Here is a 23,079-nt window from a genome sequence, read left to right on the forward strand (position 1 = left end):
AAAGGACTTCAGATCGTGTAACTAAGCAGGCCACAGTCCCCAGGTGCCCTGCTGGCTATCACTGAACATAGAGGTCTTTTGTTGTGAGCTCACCAATCCAAAGGGGAACCTTGGTTGGCTTTCGAGGTTGCTTCAACTCACAGTGACATAGTTTAACTTCTGACAAATCATAAAGATTCCATGCTTGCCTTGTTTCAAGACAAGCCTGGATCCCGCCTGCGGCAGAACAAGGGGATTAACAGAAAAAGGAAGAGGCCTTGGGGGCAGGGGTGTGACCCTGAGGTAGAACAATTGCTTGCTTTGTGTAAGGTCCCCAGGTTCAGTCTCTAGCATTGCAAAAAATTATGTTACACTAACGTCGAAGCTAATGTTCACCTGCAAAAGTGTTCTTTTCTTCTATTTGTAACTTGTAAATTATTCTGGATTGGGATGAGCCTTGAACTAACGATATTGATGTTCTTCCTCCAACCTCTCTCTCTGTGTGTGTGTGTGTGTGTGTGTGGCCCTAGCTGTCTTACAAGTATCTTTGTAGACCAGGCTGGCCTAGAACTCACAAAGAGCCACCTGCCATTGCTACTTACTTTTCTTGCTATCTCAGGGCACACAATGTGTACTCTGTACATCCTCCACACACCTTAGTTTCAGCAGGGCAGATTGGCACTAGTGAGGCCATTCAAACTCATCTTGCCTGGGACTGTAAGCTGCTTTCTTTTTTTTTTTTTTAATTGTTTTTTATTCCGTATTTTCCTCAATTACATTTCCAATGCTAGCCCAAAAGTCTCCCATACCCTCCCCCCCACTCCCCTACCCACCCATTCCACTTTTTGGCCCTGGCGTTCCCCTGTACTGGGGCATATAAAGTTTTTGTGTCCAATGGGCCTCTCTTTCCAGTGATGGCCGACTAGGCCATCTTCTGATTCATATGCAGCTAGAGACACAAGCTCCGGGGTACTGGTTAGTTCATAATGTTGTTGCACCTACAGGGTTGCAGATCTCTTTAGCTCCTTGAATACTTTATCTAGCTCCTCCACTGGGGTCCCTGTGTTCCATCCAATAGCTGACTGTGAGCATCCACTTATGTTTTTGCTAGACCCCGGACTAGTCTCACAAGAGACAGCTATATCAGGGTCCTTTCAACAAACGCTTGCTAGTTTATGCAATTGTAAGCTGCTTTCTACTCAGTCCATCCACAGTTGTGTCTTCCCAGCTCCATCACATGCAGCATTGCAGTTTCCAAATGTTTTCCTCAACCCAATGTGTGTGTAGTTGTTATTGCTTTAACTTTCTTTTTTCTTTTTTTGGAGACAGGAGCTCATGCAGCCAGGTTAGCCCACCACATTCTGTTTTTTTTTAAATGGATTTATTATTACTATTTATTTATATGTAAGTACCCTGTAGCTGTCTTCAGACACACCAGAAGCGGGTATCTGATCTCGTTACAGATGGTTGTGAGCCACCATGTGGTTGCTGGGATTTGAACTCATGACTCTGGCAGAGCAGTCGATGCTCTTAACTGCTGAGCCATCTCCCCAGCCCCACATTCTGTTTTATGGTGGGCTGGGGCTCTACCCTGGGGCGTCTTGTATGGATAGGCAGGAGCACTACTCACTGAACCACACTCCCAGCTTCGACTTGCATTTCCTTTTTTTCCTGAGACAGGGTTTCTCTGTGTAGCCCTGGCTGTCCTGGAACTCACTCTGTAGACCAGACTGGCCTCGAACTCAAAAATCCACCTGCATCTGCCTCCTGAGTGCTGGGATTAAAGGCATGCACCATCACGCCCGGCTAGATTTTTTTTTTCTTTCCTTGTTAAAGAGTTTTCCTGTGTAGCTCAGCTGGCCTAGAACTTGTTCCTCTGTCTTCTGCCTGTGGAATGTGAGTTATAGGTGTGACACACATACTAGGTCTGGTTACTGTGATTTTTTTTAAAGATTTATTTATGTATGTGAGTGCACTGTCCCTGTCTTCAGACACACCAGAAGAGGGCATCAGATCCTGTTACAGATGGTTGTGAGCTACCACGTGGTTGCTGGGAATTGAACTCAGGACCTCTGGAAGGGCAGTCAGTGCTCTTAACCACGGAGCCACCTCTCCAGCCCACTGTGATTTTTTTTTCTTAATATTCTATACATAGCTAATAGTAGTTGTTACTGTTTCTGTAGTTTTTGGTTATGGCTACTTCTTGTTACTATATAGGATTTTCAGTGGAAAAATTGCTATTCATCCATAGTTTAGAAATGCTGATGAACTAACCCAAAGGCACAGCTTTTTTTTCTTCTTCTTCTTCAGCCAGCCACAAAATGACAAGCTGGTACTCGACAAGGCCAAGGCCACGTTTAGTGAACTCTTGCAGCCCCATGGTAACAAGCACTGGGATAAAGGAATTCAAGTCAGGCGTCTCCTGGGTGCTGCCGGAACCAAAAGAAGTTGGACTTCAAGGTGGAGGCATAGGCTCAACATCATGCCGAGGAAATCCAAAGCGATGCCGGGAGAGGTATGGCGATTTCTGTTGCAGTTCAGCTGCAATCTTCAGAAAGCCGGGGCCAGCTGGTACGAGAGCTAGGGGAAACTCAGTAGGAAGCATCAGTGCTGAGAACTCAGCTCCAAAGCAACCAAGAAGCTGTGCATAGAATAAGCAAAAGCTTAGAAGGCACAAGGCGATCCTGCAGACAGTGTCTTCACAGGCGACACCGTGGGCAGCAGAAATGGGAGGACAACGGGCTCGTTAAGGGTCCTGTGGGAGGCTGGGGCTGTGGGTTAGATGTGTGAGTGCTTGCCTGGCGTGTAGAAAGCCTGGTTCCTACATATGATGTGCAAGTGCTTGCCTGGCATGTAGAAAGCCTGGTTCCTACATACGAGTACATTACCTAACTCAACGAGAGCAGAGGCTGTAAATCTATCGGTTGGGAGGTAGCTGGTGATCAGGCAGGAGAATTAGAAAGTCAAGGTTATCCTTGCCGTAAAGCAAGCTAGGGGCTATCCTTGAATATATGAGGCTTTGTCTTTAAAGGGGGGGGGGTCAGTCAGCTGGGAGGACAAAGCACAACTTTGATCCCAGCATTTGGGAGGCAGAGGTAGGTGGATCTCCGTGAGTTCAAGGCCAGCTTGGTCTATAGAGCAAGTTCCAGCTAGGACAGTCAGGGCTACACACACACACACACACACACACACACACACACACACACACACAAATCCTGTGTCAAAAAAAAAAAAACCAGAACAAACAACAAACAAAATTTGTATAAAGATTAGTAAAACAATAGAGTATTAGCTGAAATGTTTTCTGATTGTCTATAAGAAATTCACAGCCGGACATGGTGAACACACCTTTAATCCCAGCACTTGAAAGGCAGAGGCAGCAGCAGGTGGATTTCTGAGTTCGAGGCCAGCCTGGTCTACAGAGTGAGTTCCAGGACAGCCAGGGCTGCACAGAGAAACCCTGTCTCGAAAACAACAACAACAACAACAACAACAACAAAACCAACAACAACAAAACCAACAACAACAAAAAAAGAAATTCACAGGCAAAGTGAATTTTGAATTATGAGTTTCAGTTATATACAAAAAATGATTCTGACACGCACGCACGCATGCACGCACACATGTACACACACAGAGGAGCATCGCTTGCACAACTGGCTTCATCTTAGTGCCATGGTCAGCTGAGCAGCACTGCGTGGTCTCTCCCAGGGTGTGCCGCAGTATGTTCTGATTTTATCCCAACCCAACAGGTACTCTCAGAACTGGGATTTACGTTAACCCAGTAACCTTGGTTCTGTGAAGTGGGGCCTTAAAACTGACTTGAAAGTCAGAGCAGGGGCTGGTGAGATGGCTCAGTGGGTAAGAGCACCCGACTGCTCTTCCAAAGGTCTGGAGTTCAAATCCCAGCAACCACATGGTGGCTCACAACCATCCACAACCATCTGTAACGAGATCTGACTCCCACTTCTGGAGTGTCTGAAGACAGCTACAGTGTACTAACATATAATAAATAAATAAATCTTAAAAAAAAAAAAAGAAAGTCAGAGCGGAAGCCTGCAGCAGGTCCATTACCATAAAACTCAGTAGTCCCCTGGCATTCCCGTCCAAGGTCTCTACACCTCACCAGAGCACGAGCCTCGAGGAGCCGACAGTGCCGACGATCCAAGTCAGCTGAGACACACGGTATCTGTTTTAACATTCATTCATCTTTCATTCATTTTTTGAGACAGGGTTTCTCTGTGCAGCCCTGGCTGTCCTGGAACTCAGTTTGTAGACCAGGCTGGCCTCGAACTCAGAAATCCACCTGCCTCTGCCTCCCAAGTGCGCCTCCACTGCCCAGCAAGTGCTCTTAACTACTGAGACATTTCTCTGGCCTAGCTGAGACCCGAGTCTGTGCTATTCCTGACGCAGGTGAGTGGGAAGTAGCTGCTGGGGGCTTCCGGCCCATTCCCAATCCGCAGAGATCGCGACCATAGGTCAAATGCCCCAGGAATGGGTGTCGTGCCCAGGCTGACCTGGGCCCACCACTTGCTTTTGGTGTCATGGCCTCAGGCTTCTCTTGCACCATTTGCAGACTGGACTCTGAGGTCAGCCTACGAGGCTCCAAGATGCATGTTCTCCATTTCCTTGCAGGTTGGAACACAAGTGTTCAATAAATGCCCAATAACCAAGTTACATCTAGCCTGACTCCAAGAGGCTCCAACGACCCCACTACTACTGCCGTCTGGGACTGGAAACTCCCCCGTGTCCTGCCACCACCTCCTCACAGCAACCCCAGCTGCCATGGGTATTTCCTTTCTTGGGTGGGTCAGCTCGCCTCCGTGGAAGATGCTGCCTGTGCTCGGATGCCAGCATCACCCTAGGGCCCCAGCAGAACCAAAGGGCATCGCTGTGTGGGACAGTCCATTGTGTGTGAGAGTAGGCTGAAGATTACTCAGGCGCCTTCAGGGAACTGCTGTGGGCTCAGGACTACAGTAATGACTCAATTCCAGCCGTCCTAATGGTACCCTGCAGACACTTGCTATCCCAGAGCGGGGAAGTCCACAATTTCCTGGCTGGGAACAGCCCTGGGAAGAGACTGCTTCTGTGCAGAGGATCTGGGGTTGGGCTGTCAGCTGTGATCTCTAGGAGGCTGGCTGTGTTGCCTGAGTCTTGGCTGCCTAGTGGGTAAACGAACAAGTCACATGGACTTCGGTAGAGTGACTTCTTTATTTTAGGCTGAGTTGGTAGCCACTTGGAGACATATAACAGTCTAGGGGCTGACCTCTAGACTCTGACATTGAAGAGTCTGTACAACTGTATTTGTTAGCCAGTGTCCTGAACATATTTCACTGTCCCCAACCAAGATAAGCCCAGGGCAGGATGTCCTGGACCTTGGTAGGAGAAAGGCTCATAACCCAGGCCTGGGCAGTGACACCCGGGCCAGCAAAAGCAAACAGGGCAGTTGCTACCTGGTAAATAAACAGTACAGCCTCACACTACCTACACCCAGTTCTCTGGGGGCAGGGTAAAGCCCACTTGTGACTAACAAGAAACTGGCTCACACAAACTTGGGCTGTCTCAGGAGACTGGAGGCATGTAAAACTAGATTGGCCCGGCAAGGTTCCCAATACCCATTTCTGTGCTGATACCCCAGTGGGGGCTGCCTAGTGTCCATGAGAAGAGGTCAGAGCCATCAATCAGTGCTGCAGGCTCCCCAGGGAACGGCAGCTAGATTTCTCCTATGGGGTCTGGGGCAGGCCTGACTCAGCCAGCCATGCCCTGTTAAAGAGGCACTGTCCTAGGCCTCCAGGACAGATGCATGGTAAAGAAGGTGAGCAAGTGCTATAGAGTGCTACCACAGCAAGCTGGCCTTCAGTGTCCCCACACCAGATATGCAGTGCAGCGTGGAGGTCCCGTGGCTCCTTTGGTCTGTGAGGTCCAGCCACCACTACTTGTCCAGCCGTCCCCGGGACAGAAGTTCCACATAGCTCAGGGCGCTCTGCAGTGATGTCAGACAATACCCTTCTTCTCCAATCAAGTACCTGTGTGGAGTGGGGAAGGACGTGTCGACTGAGAGGACAGATGGACAAGCCTAGGCCGCCAGAGGGCAACATCTTCCCTTCTTGCTTGGGCAATGACTCGGTCACGGGTAGAGTTGCTAGAGAGCTGGGTCAGGGCGGACCTTTCCCCACTGTCAGTCCAGGTCCTGTGATGGCCCTGTGGTGCATACTGCTCTTCCCCGGGCAGATGCTGATCAGAGACACCCTCTGGCTCCTGCACAGGGTCCTCTGAAGGCTACAGAGCATGCGGGTAAGAGTGTCCCATGCACAGTGGATCTCAGAGGGATGTCCGAAAGTGGCGGTGGTGCTGCGGGCCCCCTTGTGGCTTCCACGGCTTACTATAGCCATTGCTTTTGTACTGGGGGGGGTGAGGTTCCCTTGTCCCCCCTTGTCAGAGCTGCTCTGTCCCCAGCTCTTCCCACAGAGACCCTTCCCCCACATCAGCCTCCTAGTCACCCACTAGCCTGGGCCCCTTCCTACCCCTCATGAGTGAACTCTTCCAGGGCCGCACACTCTGACACCAGCTGGGGGAGGCCGCTTCTCAGCACCACGAAGGACAGGATGGGCAGCAAGTCATCAGCACCGCTGCTGGGCAAAGGCCAAGAGGTCGGTCTGTGGGACCAGGGCCGAAGGGACACGCGCTCTGCCTCTCTGGAGCCATCTTGGCCAGGCTGGCTATAATCCTTGTACCCCTGTCCCCCAACAGCCCAGGAGACCTCCTGGCCATAGTAATACTGGGCCCAAGTAACACTCTCAATGGCAGGATACACTAGGTCTCTTCTGATGTTCTACTTGGCTATGGACTTAGGTGCTTTTGGAAGCTTGGGAGCAAATGCCTGAGACTAGAAGATAATCACCTCTGCACTAGGTCCTCTGGGCCCGGCTCAGGAGAGCTCTAGCTGCACTAGTCAGGGTACACATGAGAGCTTCTTGGAAGAGCATGGGACCAAGAGGTGAGGGGCAGCTGGACCCCGAGGCTATGGCTCTGACCTCTTTTTCCATGGGCCAGGGAGGCTCACACACTTGCTGCCCCTGCTCAGTGTCCTGCCACCCACAGGGACATGATAGGCACCCCCCCACCTCCCACCCCTGGTCAGGCATGGCTTGGGCCAAGGCTGTGATGTACAAACCCTTAGCCTGGGAACTCTTTTATAAAACAGTAAAGAGGGCAGTGCATGGCAGGCTTTGTGGTAAGGAAGGATAGCGACCCAGCCTTAGAGTGGCTGAGAAGTGTCTGCCTTCCTTCTCTTGGGTTGAACTGCTCTTAGGTGACCTCATACCTAGCTCTGATATTTACTTGTGGGCTCCAGGTACAGGCCAGGGTCACAGCCCCTTGGTCTGCCAGCAGGTGTCCAGGCTGATCCTGGTCCTTGGGACAAGGTGCAAAGGTCTGAGCTCATGCAAGAACCACGAGAGACACTGACTCCAGGTCAGAGGATTCGGTTACCAGCCGAGTTGAGGAGAGGTGGAGATAGGCTCAAGCACTGGGGCTGTGTGTCCTGAGTGGGAAGAATCTGCCCCATCTTGGATGTGCCAGGGAGCCCTCATGCTAGATCTATTCAGGAAAGGGGCATCCCTTTGACAGTGCACCTTCCCTGCTCCCTCTATGTCCCTGGGGGTCCAGGCAGGTCTTTCTCAGTCTCCCCAGATTAACCAGGACCCAGGATCTCTAAGATTTCTTGGCCTTGCCAGAGGACACTGCTATAGCAGCTTGTTCAGATGGACTGGAACACACGGTTGTGGGGTGGGAACCCTTCTTCTTGCCCTGACTCCATCCAAGGTCTTTGGTAGCTATGAGCTGTGCTCTGAGGTGATATGATCCATCTGGGGCTACCAGGGTCCTCCCTGGCCAGTCGCCGGGCAGGGACACATACACCTCCAGACACTGCCTCCACTCTGAACTCACATGGCAGCGGCAGGGGGCTGGGATTCACCCTCAGGCCTGGCCTCTTGGGCACGGCAGTAGTCTTCTGCACAGATGCAGATGACCCGCAGCGTCCGCACTGTGGAACAGAAAAATGGCTTCAGCGGGTGTGATGTAGTGAAAGAGTATCTGACAAGGGCAGGAAGACTTAAAGGACCCGGTGTGAGGGAGACTAAGCTGTTTCCTATATCCAGAAGTCTCCTGGCATTGCCCAATCTCTCCTGGGAACGCAGGTCTGGAGAAAGCTGAGGGAACACTGCCCCATGTTTGCTTAGTGAGGGACCTGCAGGCTAGCACAGGGAAGGCACGGCCAGCGGGGAAGGCACAGCCCCATCTTCCACCTCTCAAACCTCTGGGCCCCTCAGATCCCCGCACCGATGCACTCGAGCTTCTTCTGAGGGCAGCTCTCCAAGACCAGCAGCCCCAGCTCCTGGGCTGCAGTGCAGTAGGGGTAGGTGGAGGCTTGAGCCTCAGGAACTCGTGGGAGGAGCTTGGTGGGGATGCCTAGGGCTGTAGGGGGTGCGTTCCTGTACAGCTCCATGCTCCTGCTTACAGCGGCCTCCCGGGTACGGTGCACACTCCTAAAGCAGAGAGGCCAGGCTCAGTAGCACTCTTCCAGAGGCAGGCGGGGTTACGGCCGGGGACCTCTGGCACGCATCCTAGGAGAGCCCGACAGTCTCTAGACAGATAAGTGGCTTAGCCACCTGCACACTTGCAACATCTGAGGATGGCCTCGGGCTCAGACAAGCCGGTGGGAGACTAGGACAGAGACTCCAGCTCCTGGGGATGCTAAGCTAGGCTGGGGACAGTACCTGTAGAGGGCCAGCAGCAGGGGCCACAGTGGGGAGAAGAAGGGCTCCTCGATGCAGGCCAGGCAGCGGTCTTTGGAGGTGGCTGTGTTCAGGCTTTCGAAGGCCAAAAGGGTCAGCGAGAGCAGTCTATCTGCCAGGAGCAGAGTTTGCAATGTCCAAATGTGCTACTGCCTGCCCCCCACATCTCTAGCAGCTCTAAGTTCAAAGTCAAGGCGTCCTGTTTACCAGATCCAGCTCCTGTAGAGCAGAGCTACAGCATCTAGGCTTTGGGGCTGTTCTACCTGGTTGTTCTAGTTGCTCAGCCTCTCATCCCCTTCCCTTGCCTATGCTTCGTCCCGTGTCCTGGGGTCAGGTCTTGGGTCTTCTCCCCTAGGGTTGACTTGGGCTCCCAAGTAGCTAACGGGTCTGCCAAAGGGAGGGGTGGATGGTCCCGTTCTGAAAGGACTGGCTCCTAAGTCTACACAAATCCCAGAAACTTTAGAATAGTGAGTACAGACCCAGGCTGTTAAGACCTCCTCACGGGTTCATACAATGTCTAGAAGCCTTGGAGTAGGCACAGCCAGGCCACCGCTGTGATTCAAGGCACCACATCTCTTAAGCTCCCACATCAGCTCCGCCCACTGTCTGAGGCACTAAAGTAGGCTAGGGCCTGCTCTCCTGGGCTGCATGCTTGCCCCTGTGGGTGGGTAGACACAGGTCCTTGCTGTCCCGGGCAGCAAGCTGCACTTGAGGCTGGTGGATGCAACTGGAGCAGGACCTGTGTTGGTCCCTGCGGGCTCACCAATGGCATTGTGAATGTCCTTGACTGTGCTCTTCAGACACTCCAACAAGGGTTCCCTCTTTGCTCCTGGGGTCTGAGGCTCAGACATAGCCAAAAACTGTTCCAGATCCTCAAAGGAGCTGTCCTTGTCTGGCAGGTGGGATAAAGCATCTACTAGGGGTGAGGAGGGCCCTGCTGGGCTGCCGTCTGCCTCTCTGTCCAAGGGGCCTGAGTGGAGTGTGGGGACAGAGGGCGTGGGAGGAGGTCCATCCAGCACTCGTGGGGCTGCACTGGGCTCGGAGGGGGAAAGCATGCAGTAGAGGCTCTGGGAGGACCGAAGTCGACGGCTCCCAGGGGCCAGGAGGCCGTTGGCTTCTGGGGGCAGGGAGCAGCTGCCTGGGGCAGGCGCGGCACTGGTGGCAGCCCGGCTCACAATCGGATACAGCGCACTGTATACCGCACACTGCAGCTTCTTCAGGAGCTGGGAGATTGGGTGATCAGGAAGGCTGCAAGGGGAAAAGCAGGCAAGATGGGCCTTAAGTGCCTGCCCAGGCGGGTACCTGTCATGCCCACCCATCTTCCTCACCCCAGCCAAAGTGAGTGCCATAGTGGCCACCCTCACAGCTGGGCAGGGCTTCAGTCTACTTTTTAGCCTGAAGCTTAGAAATCTGAGCGCAATTTTTATTCACCGACCTTAGTCACCTGCGCCTTATGCCCTTATCTGTGATAACGCCTGTACAAAAAAAATTTCCACACTATGGAAGAATTCCTCCACGTGACTTCTCTGACATTCCCTGTTGGTGAATATCACAAGTGTAGTGTGACCCATGCAATCTGGGGAAGCTAAAGGAAGCCAATGAAAACTGATCAGCACAAGAGGCCCCTCTGCAGGAGCCCTCTGCCCCCAGGTTCCCTTAGCCTAGCCTTTCTGATAACTCTCCTTCTTTCCCCTCCCCCATCGACTAGCAGGGAGCCCCTCAGGCTGGGGCATGGGCTCTGGGAGTGAATACCTGAGCAAGTGGGAGAGCAGGCTGGTCACTAGCGACAGGTCTCCTGGACTCCGCTTGAGCTTGGCTCTCCAGTGTTTTGGCCAGTCCTGCAGGACAGAGGACCTTGGAGGAAAGCACGGTCGGATCTCCACGATGGGGTGCCCTGCAAGGGCTGTGTGGGGTGTCCTGGGGTGTGGGAAGGAACTGAGTCCTATAGGCCCATGTGATCCCAAGTCTGCCACCCCTCTGCTTGGACCAGTGGGAGTTGACTCACATGGTCTTGCTCATACTCCAAGATGGCAGCATAGAGGGCTCGCTGCTCCCGCTCCTCTGGGGTCAGAGCAACTTGACTGCAGAACCTCCTGAGGAAGAAGATAGGCTGGGAACAGGGATGGCCCTATGGGCTCAGGGATCCCCTTCCAGGCATACCAGCATGCCTATGAGACAGGGAAGAGACACACCTGTTGGCAGCCTCCTGAAGGCGCAGGCGGCGCTCCTCCATCTTCCGCTGCAGCTAGGGTAACAGAGTCAAGGGGCCAGTAGTGTCTGAGTGGGCCTCCACCCCTGCCCTGTAACTCATCTGCTTCATCTTCTCCAATACACTTGATGTCCCAGGAGTCTAGGTATGTAAGGCTGCCTCTGCCTTCGAGAGTTGAGTTTGGCCAGGAGAACAGCCATTAGTTCAAGGAAGGGCTTTACTCAGGAAGGCAGACTTGAAGGTAGAGAGCACCTAATTAGTGCTAGAGAGGACGGGAGGGCAGAGTCTAACTAGGTCCCCAAGAGCGGAGGAAGGGTTTAGGCCATGTTCTTGAGGGGACAGTGTCTCACTGCTGGGAAGGCTTACAGTCCCACACCCACCTGGCACCTGGCCCTTCTCCACCCTCAGCTCAAGACCTCACTCTTAGGCCCCTGTAAGGATGCTGTCTCTTCTCTTGCTTTGGCGATCACCAGATTCTCCATCATCTGCCGCTGTAGAGACAGGGTCTAAGGGAAAAAGGAGGAAGTGAGGCCTGCTCCTCTGACTTGACCCTTCTCTGAGCAGAGCAGTTCCTCTCTGGGCCTCGCTCACCAGCGATGTCTTCTGCATGGCCTGGCTGGGGTCCAGACGGGCCATCCGGGCCTCATATGTGGCCCTCAGCTTCTGGTTTTGTAGGGAGGCCTTCTCCAGTGGTGTCAGCTCCCTAGAAATAATACCAAGCTGCTCTCCATGCGCATGAAGCCCAGGAATGATCTAGAGGCCTGGGCCGGGCAGTGATGGGGCCTGAGCAACCATCCTCACACCCTTAGACCTTGTTCTAAGACCAAGAGGAAGAAGACGTCGGTGAGGAGGAACGGGATGCAGAAGTCTGATCTAGGGCAGGCGAGAGATCCGGTGCCCGGACACAAGTGTTTGTAATGCTAGGACTTGGGGCTTCTCAAGAGAAGCAGGACACCTGGCCTTTTATGGAAATAAGTTATGCATCTGTGGCAATAAAATGGAACTCCTGGAAGTAACTACAGGGGCCACAGTGCAAGATTCATTTGCAACCCACCGAAAAGACAGATGTGTCTGTTCAGGGACAAATGGCAGTCTGCCACACAAGCTAGCAGACAAAAGGGCACGGAGGAGACTGAGTGAGAGCCCGCCCTGAAGCTGAGGTTTGTGTCTGCCCAGTGCTGAAGCCACACACAGACAGGTGGGGCCTGGGGAACTAGGGGGAAGCAGGTATGGCAGGGAGATGTGGGAGGGCCTGATCCATCCAGGCTGGGTTCACGGAGCTTTCTGCACCTGTGTCTTGGTATCTTTTACTGGTGCAAAAACAGAGCCTACTGTCTCGACTGTAGCTTCTTATTCTAACAGTCCCCTGTCCTTTGCCTTTCTTCTCTCTGTAGAACTTCAAGGAACATGCTAGGCCTTCTGTCTTCTTATTTTTGTCTTGTTTCTATGACATCTACATTTTTATCTTTTGCCTGCTTATTGGTGGGATTAAAGATGCATGCTGGCACCACCTGGCCGGCTTTTCTTTTCTTTTTTCTTTTGCCTGCTTGCTTGCTTTCCCCCACCCCTTCTTTCTTTCTTTTTTTGAGAGTCAGAGTAGCCCAGCTTGTTCGTGAATTTACTATATAGTTAAGGCAGGCCTTCCTTGACCTTCTAAATTCTGGGGTTACAGGCATATGCTATGACCTCTGGCCAGGCTAGCCTCAAATTCAATAGGTAGCTCAGGGTGAACTTGAACCCACGATCCTCTTGACTCTACCTCCTGAGCACTATGATTATATGAAGCACCAGGGAACAAGTCCAGGGCTTCATGCATGCTAAGGAGGCACTCTTCCGTTCAGCTACATTCTCAACTATCTAGTTTTTATTTATTTTTAATTATGACTTTATTTTTGTATATATGGGTGTTTTTTGCCCACATATATGTCTGGGCACGGAAGTATGTGTGCCCGGTGTTCAAGGTGGCCAGAAGAGGACGTTAGATTCCCTAACTCATTTTAAAAAACAAATTTTAGCATTACATTTTTCATTATTTATTTTGGTTTTTGGTTTTGGTTTTTCGAGACAAGGTTTCTCTGTGTAGCCCTGACTGTCCTGGAACTCACTCTGTAGACCAGGCTGGCCTCGAACTCAGAGATCTGCCTGCCTCTGCCTCCCAAGTGCTGGGACTAAAGGCGTGTGCCACCACTGCCTGGCTAAACTTTGTATTTCTAAACAAACCTCAGTGCTGTTTGGCCATTGCCTGGTAACTACCTGAAAATTTCCCAGGTCTGTTCCGTCATCATTACCTCATCAAGTCTGTTTTCTAAATGGCTGTGTCTGTTTGCCGTTCACTTTTTTTTAAAGACGAAGGCACTTTTCCTGAGAGAGTTTGCACTTGCTTCTGTCAGGCCAGGTGTGTGTCTGCTCTGGGAGCCACTTTAACCAACTGCTCCAAGGGGAACTCACTGGGTGCAGCCTCCAACCCATCAACAGCGTTAGCACACCTCCCACTCTGCCCATCTTACTTCTTAGAGTTTTGTGATTCTGCCACCTGCAGCTTCTGGAAGATCTCAGGGGGCAGGAAAGGAGACAGCTTCCCCCCTTCATCTGAACACACTCGGCGGTGTCTGCTGGTTGGCAAGGGTGTGGGAGGAGCCGCAGGTACGGCTGGCTTCAGGCATATTCTCCCTGCAAGGCATGCACAGCGCCCTGGTCAGCAGGCTAGGACCAGCCCACAAAGCAGGCCCCAGGAGCCCTCTTCTTTGTGTACCCACCAAGCTTGGTAGCTGTTGACTGGGCCCGCTCCAGACACTGTTCAGCCAGCTTTAGCATCTTTGAGGTCTCAGGGGGCACAGTTTCCCCAGCTTCTAGGGAAGGAACATGGGGGACAGTTAGCCCTTCTGCAGTGACTCACATTCTGACTAAGAAGAAGGAACTGTAAAAGCTAGGCAAGCCAACTCATATTCATCTCGGAACTGTGGCTCAATACAGGGCACGCATGTGGGATTGGCAGCCAAGCATCACGCTGACCTGCCCTTCTCTGGTGCCCGAGTGTCAGGCCTGCTTGTAATCACAGCTCCTCTGGGGACAGCCATGCAGCCCTCATGGCTACTGCACAGAGACATGGGTGCTACAGGGTCTCCTAGCCCACCACCTACTAGCTGCCTGTTCCACAGACCTGCCCCCCTGTAGGTGCTACGTGTGCACGGCCGGCCTCCTTCCCCGGTGTCTCCCATGGGTGACTTCGGGTGCCTGTGCTGCTCCCTGCCGCCCATGGCCCGCTTCCATCAGCAGACACGTCTTTTTGTGCTTCGCTAAGTCCTCCCAGCTCCTGCAACCACTCTCCTGTTCCCCCTTCCAATGAATGCCTCATAAACTCCATTCCCTCCTCAGTCCATACCCGTTTTAGCACCCAGGTTCCCCTAAACTGTCCTTACCCAGCCTTGCTATGCAAAAGACGGCAGGTCATTCCAATTTTTTCCTGTCCTCTAAGATACTACTGCCTTAAGTTTTTTCTGGAAACCCCTGGCTTCAGACACTTGAGGGCTCAGCTGAGCTCATGTGTTCCCCAGTAACTCTCCCTAACTGTGTTCCTTTGTCCAGTGGGTTGCCTGTGCCTCAGACTTTACATGTTCACAGACGAATTCTCTACTTCTAAAAATTTGAGACAGGGCCTCATGTAGCCCAGGCTGGCCTCCTACTCACTACATAGCTGAGGATGATCGCAAACCTCTGATCCTCCTGCCTCCATTTCCTAAACGCTAAGACTGCAGACTTGTGCTATCACATTCATCTATGCTGTGCCAGGGACAAACCCAGGGCTTCCTGCATGCTAGACAAGAGCTGTCTACCAACTGAGCTGCATCTGTAGCAGCACACCGGGATTCACCATTTCTCCCCTTATGTGATGTCGCCCCTCATCTGCTTGGAACACCCCCTGTGGCTAGCAGCTCACCACCCACCCCAGCAAGTCTGGTTGGCTTCTCTTTCAGAATACACCCAAGCTCTATGCTCCTCCCCATGCTGGGTAGAGCTCTGGGAGGTTCCCAGAATTCTCTTCCACATCCGTCCAAGATGTACAAAACACTAATTTAACTACTTCCTCCTCCAGGACCTTTTAAACGTACTTTTGCTGGCAAGGCCCCCACTTTGTGCATCTCACTCTTAACTACCTTGAGGCAGTGTCTTGACCCAATTCACAATCCGTCCCCTAATCCTGACCACTTCTCCTCAATGCCAGCATGTCACACTATGACATCATATGCTAACGATAAGGACCAGGTTGGAAAGAGACAGGAGACCTCTGGAAAACCTCAGAAGGCAGAAAAGGAGACAGTTCCCCGCCCTCATCTGAAAACATTTGGCGGTGCCAGCTGGTGGGCAAGGGCATGGGTGGGTGGGTGGGGGCACCATTTTGCTATCATGAGAGGAGTAGCAAGTCTGAAGGCATACCTGTAGTGTTTTCCACGTCTTCGAGCAATACCTGGGAGATGTAGTGGATGCTGCGCAGGTATTCCACGTACGCTTCCTAGATGCAGGGGAGAGAATAGCAGTGGTCAGGCCTGCATCCTGCCTGCCTGGTGAATGCCCAGATACAACTGCAGGACCAACAGTGCCTGCTTGTTTTTTGACAAGACTTCCTTCTAGGCTTCAGTGATGGATGGTCCAGCTAGGACACAGATGGTATCTATACTGTCTAGACTTGAAGGGAAAAAGATATCAAACAGAACAAAAAATCAAAGAATTCCTTCCTTCAACACTGTGCTGAGGAGTTCCCAGACAGACACACCTCTCCTCTCATTACTATCCACCACATGAAGGAGCTGAGCTTCAGTCAGGAGGCTCCACAGAGCTGCCTGAGCAGCAATAAGGGTTTCCACTCTGTGTGACAAAGTTCTCTTCCTGTGCAACTCAAAGACTAGCAGTCTTTCCATGTCTCATGAAAAGCACTTCCTGAAATCTGAGGAGAGGATAAGGGCTCATCTGTCAATCTCAAGTTTTGGCTTAGGTGAAGAAATAACATTCTACAGACTCCAGAATAATTCCCTCTGCTCAAAGGAGCCCAGAGCACCGAGCTGCAGGTTTCAGCTGTGTGACCCCTCTGCTCTGGGCTCTGTGACAGCTCAAGACAGAACGCACTCTGGTCTGTATGTGTTTCGTTTTACTCGTTGTCAAAATTACCCAACTTTAATTAGCTCAGCACTTCAGATAAAATGGGTTTCAGGTAGGATTCTGGTCTTGTGAGGGTGCCCTAGAAAACTAAGTTGGGGCACTGGACAACCAGTGATTCGTCCTGTCCTATGGAAGCTCTGGGTGGCCCAGCCGGCTTTTCTACCTTGTTGCCATCCTTTTAATTAGCAGTTATTCTCAGTGACAGGCCACACCCCTTTTGTGCCTGGGTTTCTTTACAAATGACCTTTGAAGGCAACTGCAGACAGCAGCAGCATCCTGAATGAGCCAACAGTCGGGTCTTTTCTAGATTAACTCTACACAGACTCTGTCAAGAATACACACACACACACACACACACACACACACACACACATCTGTCATCTACATCTTGGATGTAGGTCCTTTGCAAACAGAACCTCCTCCTTATGTCACACCGCCTCATCACACAGGTAAATCTAGGCCCAGTGCGAGCTGAGCTGTTCCAGGTCCCCGCAGAGCTCGGCGCCCTTAGCCTCCGGGCCCCGGGTCTCCGGGCGCGGTCCCAGAGCCGCCGCCGCCGCCGCGCGCATCGGGAGCGCCGAATCCCTCTACACGCCCGCCCTCGCCCACCCACCAGGGGCAAAGGGCCTCCCAGAGCTGCTTCCGCGACCCTCCCAGCCTCACCCGGGGCCGGTTGCCGGTGTCTAGCTCGATGGCCTTGTTGGCCAGTTTCATGGCGCTCTGCAGTGGCTTCGCCCCGCCGTCCCCGGCCGCAGCGGCCATGGCGCTGGGCGGGGGCGGGGAGCGGGAGGCCGCGGCGGCAGGGGCGGGACGGGGCGGACGCCTCCAGACCGGAACGCGGAGCGCGGAGCTGAGGGAGGCGCAGGAGCTGCGCACCGCCGGAAGGGGACCCGGACACACTTCCGCCGGCCTTGCCCCGCCCCGCCGCGCCCCGCCCCGCCGCGCAGACTTGGGTTTAGGGGACCGGAGGGGTCAGTGGCTCTTGTCACCTCCTCCGGCCAACTTGCTGCGAGCGCGGACGGGAAGGCTGGCGGGGAGAGCTACTGCTCTGAAGGGTTTCTGTTGTGCGCCACCGCCCGGGCGGCAGTCCGCGGCCGTTCACCCTCCGGGCTGCCCCTCCTTTAAGGGCCTGTCGCGAGTTCCGAGAGACCCGAAGAACTCCGGGCTCCTGACCCCGCCGCGGCCGCTGTGGCTCCCCAGACCGCTCCTCGCTTCCTTGCAGCCCTCGCTTCCTCCGGCTCCGATCTCGGGGAGCCGAGCGGAGCGGGGCAGCGCGGCGGAGAGTAGCGGAACGGCACGGAGTGTGCCAAGTTAAGTCCGCTCTAGCAAGAAGTCAGGGGGCCGAGCCACACCGAGCAGCGCGGAGCAGGGAGCGAGTGTCGCCTACCACCATGAAGCGGGACCGCCTCGGCCGCTTCCTGTCTCCCGGAATAGCTCGGCAGCGCGGGGGTTCGGGCGGCGGCTGTGGAAGCGGTCGGACTCGGGGTCGCCCTTCTCGCAGCGGCGGAACGAGCGCTGACGGGGCGGCTGCTCAGCTCAGCTGGGGCTCGATGACACGCTCCTGCGGGGACACAGGCGACGACGGTACAGACGAAGCTGGTGGGTTCCAGGCGTCCTCGGGCCCCGGTGCGAGCTTAGTGATAATGAGAGCAAACCAGGCCTCCTGGTTCTGGAGAACGCGGGCCCTCTGGAGAACTGCCGATAGAGGCCCTTTCCTCTGCCGCCCAGACAGCTCTGTGTCGCTGCTATTTAGTGCGTAAGATTTGAAGGCACACAGGTGTGGCTTCAAGTTTGCTCTTCGTGCTATGGACTTTTAGGGTAATTGCTTAACTTTTTCTGAACCCCAGTTTCTTGATGGTTAAAACAGGCCTATAACCTAACCTGCGTTGGGAACTGAGTTAAGTGAACTAACTGCTTGTTCCTTGTGCGGCTGCGAGTTTGTGAACAAGCAGCAGCTAGTTAGGTTAACAGCCTCCATGTGCATCACATTAGTGTGGTGTTCTTCAGTCATCTGAGAATGGCTTTCCTATGTAAGCTGTCCTTTACTCCCACTAGGGGCAGTTGGGTGGCATCATGCACATGCTGCAGGCAGGGCACCTATAGATGGACAGGGATGAACAGTGAGTTAGTTTCTTGAGGCACGGCTTGGACACATTTTCAGAATAGGGATGTTAAGTTTCATCTTCGTTGTAGGCATCTGGGGTTCCTTGAATATTGAGTGTTCAGTGAGGAAGGCCAGCTCCCGAGTCCCAGTCCCGCTACTCTTGTGTTTAGGAAGCCTGGTGCGGGCACTTCTCTGCTTGCAGTGTTCGGAGGCCAGGGGGAAGAGTGGCCCTTGCACTGCGAGTACCTCGCTTATGTCACATTTGCTTCTCTGCGCAGGAGCAGGCCGGACTCTCGCTATGGGGCATTGTCGACTCTGCCATGGGAAGTTTTCCTCACGGAGCCTCCGAAGCATCTCTGACAGAGTGCCTGGGGAGACTTCAGAAAGACTGTCCCCAGGAGAGCGTGTCTTCATTAGGGACTTCCAGCGTCTGCTGGGTGTCGCTGTGCACCAGGACCCAGCCCTGCCTCAGTCTGTCTGCAAGAACTGCTACACCCAATTCTATCAGTGCCACAGCCTTCTCAGGACCTTCTTACAGAGAGTCAACGTCTCCCCAGCTGGCCAGAGGAAGCCTTGTACAAAGTAGGCCCTTGTTGGATTTCTAGGGACTTTTAGGGGTTCGTCACCCTGTGTTCTAGGTGTTGACTTAAGGCAGTGACTTGGGGTGGACAAAAGCTAGCATACAAAAGCTCATGGTGTTACAATGGGGTGCTGTGGTGGCAATGTTTGCAGAGATCTGAGGGTGAAGAGCTATCACTTAGGAGAGAGGGAACCAGGGCAGCTGACAGAGGGGCCCTGTGGAAGACGTTTGTGACCTTGAGAGGTTCCTAAACTGTGGCCACTGATGCTTTGCAGGGTTGGTGTTCAGCCTACCACAGTGGCAGAGGAGGGAGCATGTGTGGGTGAGTGCTATCTGTGCCAGGGTGGGCGTCCCAGGGAGGGCCTAGCGCTGGCCACGGTGAGCCTGACATCTCTGTTGATTCTCCTCAGCTGACCTGATCGCCTCCAGCCCTCGGTGTCTGCACGGCTTGGTGGGCTGGGTGCATGAGCATGCAGTCAGCTGTGGGTCTCTGCCCAGCCTCCAGAGGACACTGTCCTCTGAGTACTGCGGCATCATCCAGGCTGTGTGGGGCTGCGACCAGGGCCACGACTTCACCATGGACACAGCCTCCAGCTGCAGAGCTCTCTTTTTGGACAGTGCATTAGCAGTGAAATGGGCGTGGGGCAAGGACCTGTCACCACGGCTGGCCCAGAACTCAGAGTCCAACCCCACGGGAGCTGCCTCTCGGCTCTGCCAGGCCAGAGAAACCCAAGTTGGATCTGAGACCAAGACACTCCCCAGTGTGGATGTGGCCCTGCTGCACTCACATGGAGACTCTGTGGGACCTGGGCTAGGCCCCTGTACGCAGCCACACTTGGCTCCCAGTGAGGCCCCAGGTAAGCAGCACCTGTGGCTTATGCTGGAACAGGACTCAGTGTTCTGACCAAGGCTGTCATCAGCAGACAGTGGATTCTGTACTGTGTGCCTGTAGAGCACGGTACAGCATAGGAAGCTGGTGGCAGGAGAGGAGGATCCACCCTCGGTGCCTTCCCCTAGAACCTAAGTGTAGGGTGGCCCGACCAGCCTGTCTGACTTTCTGTCTCTTCACCAGTAGGCCTCTAATTCACCAGTTTCTGCAATGGTGCTCATCTGGCATTCAGTCTTCCTCTAAGTCTGTCCTTAGACCACAGGGGACTGGTTGTTCCTGTAGGCTGAGGGGACTGAGGGAGAGAGAAGAATGGGGTTATTGTCCGCAGGACATGGAGGCAGACAAAGAGGCTGCTACTTTACCATAGTGTGTAGGCCAGTGTGGTAGCTCTTCTGCTGACTGGCCCTTCTGTGGAGCTCAGACCCCACCCACACATGCTGTGGGTTGGATGCAGCTGTTCCTAAGCATCGTGTTGGGAGAGCTAGGAGCAGCCTCCTGCCTGCCTCTTGCCTCTGTGTGCTTCATGGCCAGTTATGGGCACTGCAGTTTTCACCTGCAGTCCACACTGGGGCTCTTTAAAAACTCTGGACGGGTACCAAGCATAGTGGTGCACACCTTTAACCCCAGCTCTTGGGGAGGCAAAGGCAGGCAGGCCAACTTCTGTGAGTTTGAGACCAGTCAGCTAGGTCTACGTAGAGAGTTCCAGGACAGAACCAAGGGTACATAGAGAGACCCTGTCTCAAAAAAAAAAAAAAAAAAAAAAAAAGCGGGATTGAAGATAAGGCTCAGCAGTTAAGAACACTTGCTGCCCTTGCAAAAGACACACATGGTGAGTAATCACCACATAACTCCAGTTCATGATCCAAGGCCTCATCTGGCCTCTGCCAGCACCAGGCATGTGCATAGGAGAAATAGTCACACACATAAATTCTTTTTCTTTCCCGAGACAGGATTTCTCTGTATAGTCGTGGGTGTCTTGGAACTCACTTTGTAGACCAGGCTGGCCTCGAACTCAGAAATTCGCCTGCCTCTGCCTCCCGAGTGCTGAGATTAAAGGCATGCGCCACCACGCCTGGCTTAAAAATTTTTTTTAAACATTAAAAGTGTAAGTACCCCTGTGGTTCAGCTATAGGTGGGCTCTAGGCGAGGCCCTAGGGTGACGCCACAGACTTTAGAATGCCTGGCTGTATAAAGTGTTTGTATACAGTATCTTTTAACATGTTGTAAACTATGCAGAGTGGGCCGTTCTCACAATGGCCTGAATCTGAGCAGGAGTGAGAACAGAGGAGGTTGAGGCCACAGGCCTCCCAGCCCCAGTAAGGAAGGTGTGTCCTTAGACAGGGAGGGACAGCATTGCCTCCTTACAGGAAAGTGCTCACTGTTGGTAACCAGAGCCTGTTCTTTGTTTCCCAGGGCAACTGGGTGAGACGCAGGTTCCCTCGTCAACCTCGGATGATCGGGTAAAAGACGAGTTCAGTGACCTTTCTGAGGGGTGAGAGAAGAGGGGGTTTCATAGCCTAAACTCTCTCCTTCCAGACCAGACTCAGCCTGTCTAGAGCTGCTACCCTTGGTTGGCATGTTTGCCATCTCTCCTTCTTAGAGGTGGGGAGGAGAGGAGTGATCAGGGTTGTTCTGAGGTCCCTGGCTCCTGACTTAGCTTTCTGGTGATGAAGCATGCTGCAGGGGCAGTACTGTTCTGTTCTGACCCACAGCAGTCCGAATTGCCTCATTTACACTGCCCCGGTATTGGTCCTTTGCTGTTAACAGTGTGCTGCTTCTTTAAAGGCCTTAGTCTTGTACTAGCTCCAGCATCGCTAGAACAGAGAGAGGATGCTAGATGCAGGCGCTATAGGGTAGGAATGTTGAGAAAGAAAGAGCAGAAGCTCTGTGTAGGGTGAGGAGAGGACAGTCCTCCCTTGGAAGGAAGGGGTCAGTGGGTCTCAGCTCTGGGCTGAGAACCACTCAGGGGTGTTTTCCCCTTTGTCCTGCCCATAACTCCTGTGAGGGCCAGCTGTATTGCTGGGCTCTTAGACTGCCTGTAGCCTTACCCCATCAAGATAGCTGGAGGCCTGTGGGGAACACTGTGGGCTTGCTAGCCTGGCTGCTTGCTGCTTTCCAGAGGCCAGTGATTCGTGTTTCAGGGGAAGGCCATAAACCCCCTCTTCCTGCTGTGAACTTTGGAATGGCTAAGAGTGTGCCTGTGCTCAGTTGATGAGTGATACAGCCACTTTCTGAATCTGCTTCTAACCCTTCGCACTCTCCCTGCTGTAAAAAAATAAGCTCTTTTAGAGTTTGGGGTCCTGGTCTTCCAAAAGAGCGGCTTACAGGGAGGAGGGTTGCTAGCTTGTTTGGTTTCAGTGAGTGGCTTGCCTTCCTATAGGGCAGATTGAGGAGTTGGGGATTTTAGATTTCTTAGGACATGTTCAGAAGTGACACTCGGACTATGGGGTCTGTAGCCCTGAAGACAGGAGGCCGTGCTGGGTTTGTTCCACCCACGTCAGTGCTTTGCTGAAAGCTCTCTCGTCTTTCCTAGAGACTTCCTGAGCGAAGATGAGAGTGATAAGAAACAGACACCTCAGTCCTCGGATGAGTCCTTTGAGCCTTACCCAGAAAAGAAGTAAGAATCTAGGCCTGTTTCAGCATATGCCTTATGGAGGGATGGTTTACAGGTTAGCAGTGGTGCCCAAGAAACTAAGAAGTGTGCAAGCATGGGGAACGGAGGCCCACCCTCCCTGACTGGCCGTGGTCAGTTCACCTCCTAGTTCCCCTTTGGTCCATCTCCCAGGTCCACTGAGCCTTCCCACCCTCCCACCCCATCTGTCTGTTTCTCTCACGTGTGCGGGTGTGTGTGTGTCAGAGAACCATTTCCACTATGTTGGTCGTAGGTGTCCATCTCAGATTGTCGGGCTTGGTGTCGGGAGCCTTTTACCTGCTGAGCTATCTCACTGGCTTCTAAGTGAATTAGAATGTCTGTTTGAAAGGCCAGGTGAGCAACTGAATATGATAGGATTCCCCTTGGCCTTCCAGCCCTCTTTCTGGAGATTTGGTGACCTGGCTTAAGTATGTATCAGGAGGTGGTAGATAGCCCTGTTGGTAAGACATAGTATGATTTTAGGGAGTTTCTTAGTAGTTCTTTTCTGGTCCTGCTCCTAGTGTGTTCCTGAGCATCTCTGGCCTCACTGCAGCTGTTCCTTCTGCTCTCTGGAGCATGTCTCTTGGGACGTCCAAGAACTGAGCCTTTGACCATCCTCAAGTTGGCCGTTGGCTCTGAGTTCTTTAACCAGTGGTCATTGTTCGTGGGGCTTTGCTTTGGCTTTCCATTTCTTTCAACAGACAGAAGCCTCTAAAAAGGAGAGGCAGAGCTAG

The 23,079-nt window shown here is 53.2% G+C and overlaps 2 protein-coding genes and 1 long non-coding RNA gene across 19 annotated transcripts in view; 2 read left to right on the plus strand and 1 right to left on the minus strand.

Moving 5' to 3' along the window:
* 4933417D19Rik (RIKEN cDNA 4933417D19 gene) overlaps positions 1-5,175 on the plus strand; it is a 7,269-nt gene extending 2,094 nt beyond the window's left edge. Inside the window, exons 2-3 of the long non-coding RNA NR_045849.1 lie at positions 2,290-2,494; positions 4,615-5,175. This is a non-coding gene — a long non-coding RNA (RIKEN cDNA 4933417D19 gene). The remainder of the gene's footprint in view (positions 1-2,289; positions 2,495-4,614) is intronic.
* On the minus strand, positions 5,172-17,038 carry Vps9d1 (VPS9 domain containing 1). 9 transcript variants are annotated; one of them, XR_003947342.1, is made up of 15 exons: positions 16,804-17,033; positions 15,421-15,496; positions 13,743-13,835; positions 13,494-13,656; positions 11,578-11,689; positions 11,430-11,492; positions 10,970-11,022; positions 10,783-10,870; positions 10,530-10,615; positions 9,541-10,025; positions 8,760-8,885; positions 8,323-8,528; positions 7,930-8,026; positions 6,504-6,608; positions 5,172-6,005 (listed from the first exon to the last, which is right to left on the minus strand). XR_003947342.1 is itself a non-coding variant. In NM_028200.2 (15 exons), exons 1-15 carry the CDS (start codon positions 16,900-16,902, stop codon positions 5,912-5,914), a joined length of 1,950 nt encoding a protein of 649 aa, NP_082476.1. In that variant the 5' UTR covers positions 16,903-17,038; the 3' UTR covers positions 5,172-5,911. The 9 variants fall into 9 exon arrangements, 5 of the variants coding, with proteins under 5 accessions (NP_082476.1, NP_001297590.1, XP_006531453.1 ...); XR_001778475.1 differs by having other exon boundaries at positions 8,298-8,528; positions 8,760-8,889; XR_003947343.1 differs by having other exon boundaries at positions 13,743-13,832; positions 16,804-17,026.
* The window catches only part of Zfp276 (zinc finger protein (C2H2 type) 276), a 16,357-nt gene continuing 10,288 nt past the window's right edge, over positions 17,011-23,079 (plus strand). For 3 of the 9 annotated variants that reach the window (XR_001778459.2, XR_387763.4, XR_003947319.1), the window contains exons 1-6: positions 17,020-17,739; positions 18,523-18,826; positions 19,100-19,146; positions 19,235-19,681; positions 21,127-21,173; positions 22,247-22,330. Coding sequence is in view for 6 of the 9 variants with exons in the window: in NM_020497.2 (NP_065243.2) it covers positions 17,532-17,739; positions 18,523-18,826; positions 19,100-19,146; positions 19,235-19,681; positions 21,127-21,205; positions 22,247-22,330 (1,169 nt within the window). In the remaining 3 variants the exon portion in view is untranslated. Of the gene's footprint in view, positions 17,959-18,522; positions 18,827-19,099; positions 19,147-19,234; positions 19,682-21,126; positions 21,206-22,246; positions 22,331-23,079 lie in introns of all 9 variants that reach the window. The other 6 variants (XM_006531227.4, XM_017312923.2, XM_006531229.4 and 3 more) reach the window with 4 other exon arrangements.

The sequence above is a fragment of the Mus musculus genome, chromosome 8, assembly GCF_000001635.26.
Source record: "Mus musculus strain C57BL/6J chromosome 8, GRCm38.p6 C57BL/6J".
Lineage (NCBI taxonomy): Eukaryota > Metazoa > Chordata > Mammalia > Rodentia > Muridae > Mus > Mus musculus.